This window comes from Strongylocentrotus purpuratus, unplaced genomic scaffold (assembly GCF_000002235.5).
Source record: "Strongylocentrotus purpuratus isolate Spur 01 unplaced genomic scaffold, Spur_5.0 spur5_scaffold_13, whole genome shotgun sequence".
NCBI lineage: Eukaryota > Metazoa > Echinodermata > Echinoidea > Camarodonta > Strongylocentrotidae > Strongylocentrotus > Strongylocentrotus purpuratus.
In genome coordinates this window covers 26,065,045-26,070,512 of record NW_022145598.1, presented here as the reverse complement: position 1 = coordinate 26,070,512, position 5,468 = coordinate 26,065,045, and the positions used below count along the sequence as shown (strand labels likewise).

The 5,468-nt window shown below is 37.1% G+C and overlaps 1 protein-coding gene across 1 annotated transcript; it reads right to left on the bottom strand.

Moving 5' to 3' along the window:
* Positions 1–3,698, bottom strand: LOC105444004. Its single transcript, XM_030983784.1, has 3 exons — positions 3,660–3,698; positions 1,211–1,292; positions 1–216 (listed from the first exon to the last, which is right to left on the bottom strand). The coding sequence occupies exons 1-3, from the start codon at positions 3,685–3,687 to the stop codon at positions 15–17; spliced, it is 312 nt and encodes a 103-aa protein (XP_030839644.1). The 5' UTR covers positions 3,688–3,698; the 3' UTR covers positions 1–14.
* Positions 3,699–5,468: the final 1,770 nt, after the last annotated feature.

Here is a 5,468-nt window from a genome sequence, read left to right as displayed (position 1 = left end):
TCTTCTTCTTAGATCTAAATATTTTCGTAAGCATCTCCATCGTCAGCATGTCGTGGCGTTTCGTATGCTTCATCCTGATCACGTGAATATCTTCCTGGTAGCTTGGGAGGGACAACGTTAAGTTCCAAATAACCTTCCTCACCTGGTTGTGGTCCGTTGTAACAGTTATGTTCCACTGTCCCTTGCTGCTGACTACTAGCCTCATTTGCTGATCTCCTGTAGTTGTAGAGAACCCAATTACACATGACAGTACAAATAGACATATTTCCTCAAGGCAATTAACAGGGACAAAAAGATGAAAGTGAATGAGAGTTTGCATTTTCTCTAGTTACTGTCTGGCAGCAATTGAAATAAGGCCTAAAAATAGATGTTGTATTGCCCTTTGCGAATGACCCAAAAATCTTGAAATCTACCGTCGGCTTTTAAAATTTTTTTAATGTTTTTAGAGGAAAAATATATTGAGGCATTCAAAATTGAGAAATATCAGCCCAGAGAGGGACAAAAAAAAAGGGACAAAAAACGTTTAAAAAAAAGATCCGCCGACTGACCCATGTTTTGGCACCTAAAGGGCAATACGTCATATTTATTTTTTTAGTCCTAAGGTCGATTATGTAGTAGAAGGGAATCGCCAAAATGCGTATTCTATAAAAGCATTGGGGGGTTAAGAGTTTTGCCCTAAGAGGGTGTTAATATAATATTAGGTGAGACACCATTTGTGCATATTATGAGTCTAAAAAGGTTAGATTTAGGTATTTGATTTAGTTTAGGCTAGCAGTAGAATATGTAAACGGTATCCTTAATACAAGAACTGGCCGGCCGTTGCAAGTGCTAACTTCATGGACTCTAAACGCAGCATAAAAAAGCCATATGGGGCTCTTTAAAGTTAGTTGATAGAAAAGTATTGGTAGCCTATTAAGAGTGGATTTTGGATCTAGATCCTGGAGTTTTGACTAATAAATCTTTGACGTGTATTGAATACGGGCCGAGACTTTTATGCCATTTCCCGTATTGTTTCAAAAATAAGAGTTATTGAAGGGCAATCCCTTCCAGGTGACATACATCCTGTGATATTCTTCCAAACTGACATCAAAAGAACGGCCAAATCTCACAAACTATTGTTAACAATTTCCAGAGCTCAACCTTCGCTTATATTCTATAAATAAAAAACTAAATGAAATCTCAATGTAATGTGCTTTGATTAGAGACATACCTGTACTTCCGCATCATTACTGTCATGACGATACAACCAAAAATGATACCAATAACTGCAACGGAGAGGAATCCAATCAAACCTGTGTAAGAAATAATATTGGCATTTTTTAATAAAATAAGCAGCCGTAAAAATAAAATCAAATAGCAAATCAATGTGTAATGTGTACCGTATAAAGGAAGGATCGTGGCTAAGATTAGGAACGTTTGAAAACCGTACGAAACCCTAATTATGATAGACCGTATCAATGTGATCATTCACTGTTTCTGTCACTGACCGGTAACAATAATATACAGGACAAGATGGGAGAAACTATTATGAAATCACCTCATCGTTATCATATTGCTCCGGTTGTCCCATTTTCGCCAGCACAAACGTAGCTAGTTCGCTGTCTATAGATCGTATATAGTAGACGGCAATCGGCGGATCAGACGACACTTGGTAGTGACTTTGTATGTGAGATTGCTTTGCTCAATATAAAATACAAGAACCGTTTCCATATCTTTAAACTATCATTGATATCTGATAATTAAACAGTTAGTAAAATAAACCTACCAAACTACATAATACAATGAAATACTTGACTGAAAGTAGGGGAGTTTGATGTGGTGCACAGTTGCACCCCTCTGTTAATAATCGAATAGTCCATGGTGTGTCATGAATATTCATGTTTTTGCTTACTTGTGTTTGCCTATACTAAATGGAAAAGTTACGATGGGGGGGGGGGGTGGCTGAAGTTGACATAATGAACCAAGCAGACCTGATCTATGATAATTCATGCTTGTTATCCTTCGTGTGCTTGACCTATAATCTTACAATCGTGTGGTAAGTTGCGTCCAAAGTTCGACTTGTTACACATGCGTTATATATGCAATGGCGAGCTTGCGACTTATTTTGATCAAATTACGGTGTGTGAACTTTCAAAAGTCAATGGGACATGAGAGTTCCAATGAAAGAGCTAGTGATAACGTACTTCGGGGTGGGTGTGCTTTTCGTTTAAACAACAAATGAACTTTAACGATTTTCTCTTGTAAAAGTCCATAGGCTAACATGCTTATAGGCTGCTGGACTCTGACGATAGGGGGCGTTGTCAAATGAGACTAAACGGAGCTATATGCATGTTCTGATTACGCAATACCTGATTGCCATGCACCACACTCATCACTAGGTAACGCACAAGGCTATTGAAAATTGCATGGGTTATCTATCGGGAGTATTAACCATCCTGATACTGATTTATACAAGATGACTCTGTCTAAAAGACACTGGAAATATAAAACACCTAAAGGGATAGTTGAGTTCTGTTGCAGAGGGCGCTACACAAAATATTTTGTTGTGAGATAATGAAAAAAAGAGTGTCAAATCTTAAAGGTACTATGTCCCTTTTGTAGGCCAAAAAAATGAAAAAGGTAAATTCCAACTGCATTTGAATGATAATACTAATTAAGAACTTCCCTAAAAAAGTGGGGCTCGAAAATGTCTTTAAGTGGGAAAATAACGACTATTAGTTGTCAATTCGACTTTAGGGCTATAGAGCCCAAAAGTAATAGTCTTGATTTTAGACAATTGTACCGAATGGTCATACATTTTATGCTGCACAAAGATTCAATCAGTTTAATCTTGGCCATCACAAGAAGTGGGTTATTGATGTAGACAAATGCTCATGACTTGTATCCTTTACAACCCTTTTCATTATGTTATTACCAAAGAAGGAAAAAAAAGCCAGTCAGCCATTCAATAGTGTCTGACAGTGAAGTCTAGCAAGTAAACGGGTTTCCTTGCATAATTTGAATATGAGGACACTGCTAACGTTTAAATTCACAGATGACATGACATATTCATAATTCCTGCAAAGCTCTACAGAATTTGAGGTTGGCTGCAAAAGGGACATAGTACTTTTAAAGAACATAATATTTAAATGACAAAATCATCTTTGTTTGATCTGAATCGGTTCAGAGACGGCTGAAATATAACGATTTCTAATACATGTGTACCATTACAAATATTAGATATTTTGAAAAATTTGAAAAAAACGTTGAAAAAAACAAAAGAACGCCGTTTACGTCGTATGCCGATGTTGGCTTTTTTGTTGGCATTTTCGTGTTGCTTATATTACCCACAATTAGCCGGATCATGTATTGTTATTTTTAATTTGAAAATTTATTAACGGTCACCGTGTTTTTTTTATAAGTGGAGCTGAATTGGTATGATCGTATTGGCTAAATTTCACACATTTTGGGGTCTAAAATTACCTTCATAGCAATTTTAGGTTCTAAAAAGGCACTATAAATGTCAAAGATAAGAATAAGAGCAATAACCGTGCACTTTGAAGGCAATTTGTGGTCTGAAAACAGAACTCAACTAGCCCTTTAAGCCTAAAAGAATTTAATAGAAATGATCTATGAGGTAAACATTTTGAAGGCTAATAGTAACTTGCAATTTAACTTACCATATGTGGCAGGCTGGGAGAGACCCATTTCACTGTCATTCGGTGTCTTGGTTGTAGAAGATTCCTGTTCCACTTCTGTATATTTCAATGAATGAATATAAATTAGGCCTATAGTTACATGTATATCACTAATTAATCTCTATACAACTCACTTCTACTTTATAATCAAATGATTGGTGAAACGCGGTTACGTGTGATTCGTTTGCCGCCACGGCCGTGGGGTCTAAAATATGTACGGCCAATAGCAATTATAGGGCCGCCGCATCATTCCAAAAGTCACCTTATTCACAAATGGTTGCAGTCAAAAATGTTAGTGTAGTCTATAATATGGCCTATTTAATGTTGATCTCCACCACCAACTTGCTTCTTGCTGCTAGCCGAAGATGGCGTGACCATTACATTAGGAGGTCCGGCGCAAAATGCTAAGTGCTTAGGCTTGAACGGTTGCGTCTTATTTTTTCTTACAATAGCGCTATAGCGAGCCCGGATTTAGCTCGCGAAGGAAACCAGCGCATGCGCACATGGAATCCGGTAGGGTTGTTAATAGGGTGACGGTAATTATACAAATCAACCTTTCATCAACCCATCGTTAGCTCAATCTGTAAGGACAGCGTATTATTAATAGAAACTTGGAGTTGTCTTGAAGGTTCGAATCTCAATATTTATTTAGTGTTTTGCCTTTATAAATAGTCAGGCATAGCAATAAATAAGTGGGAATGATTTATCCAAACCAAGCGACGGAATGAAGTAGTTAGGTGGCGCCTTACCGGTGCTAGAGTACGCTAGGGCCCTGAATTAAAGGAAATCAAAACCTTCATATTAAGTTACTTTTATTTTATCTTACTTGCAATGCACGATTTGTGTAGGTTTGCATTGCAAAACAGGTAGAAAAATGTAAAAGTTAACGGAAGTATTATGTAGGAAATCCTAACAGTATTGAGCACTTTTTTTTTTTGGTCCTCGAAAATTTAAAATTTTTGCACCCCCTCCCCCCCTCCCCCCAACGCCCTTGAGCGCCAGGGGGGGGGGGGGCAACCCCCCAAAAGGTAAAAATCACGTGCTTTTACATGTTTTTTTTTTCCTCAAGGGGGGGGGGGGGGTGTTACACCCACAAATGTAGTAACACCCACAAATGTAATAACACTTTACCCACAAATGTAAAAACATTTTACCCACAAATGTAATAATTTCACCCACAAATGTAATAATTTTGAATCGCCCACAAATGTGATGATGACTTTACCCACAAATGTAATAAATTTGAAGTGATATTTTGTCGAATTTGTTCAAAACTAAAACCCTGTAATAAAGCATGGGTATAGCACAGTCTTTACTCCAGACCCGGTTATTTAAAAGTTAAAAAAACAAAAAAACTAAACAAAACAAAACAAAGAAAAAACCTTTTAAACTAAGACCCCTCCATCTTCCAAATTAAGACCCGGTAATAAAGCTTGGGATTTAGAGCGTAGTCTCTACTTCAGACTCGGTTATTTAAAAAAGAAATAGAAATTTAAACAAATCGTCGCTGTTTTCACGAAGTGACGGTAGTGAAAAAAAATTGCATTCACTTTGCGTTTAATACGATTTTCCTCACTACCGTCACTTCGTGAAAACAAGGACGAAATATTCGAAACTAAGACCCACCATCCAACATATTTCATAATCACATGCATAAAACAATCAGCGTCAATATTTAAATACATTTAAGGTCACTCATTCGATTACTTTTTTTTCTACGAACATTGAATTCCAGGATATTTGTGGGCGTTAGAATATTTACATGATTAAAAATCGTCGACGGTCTGAAGT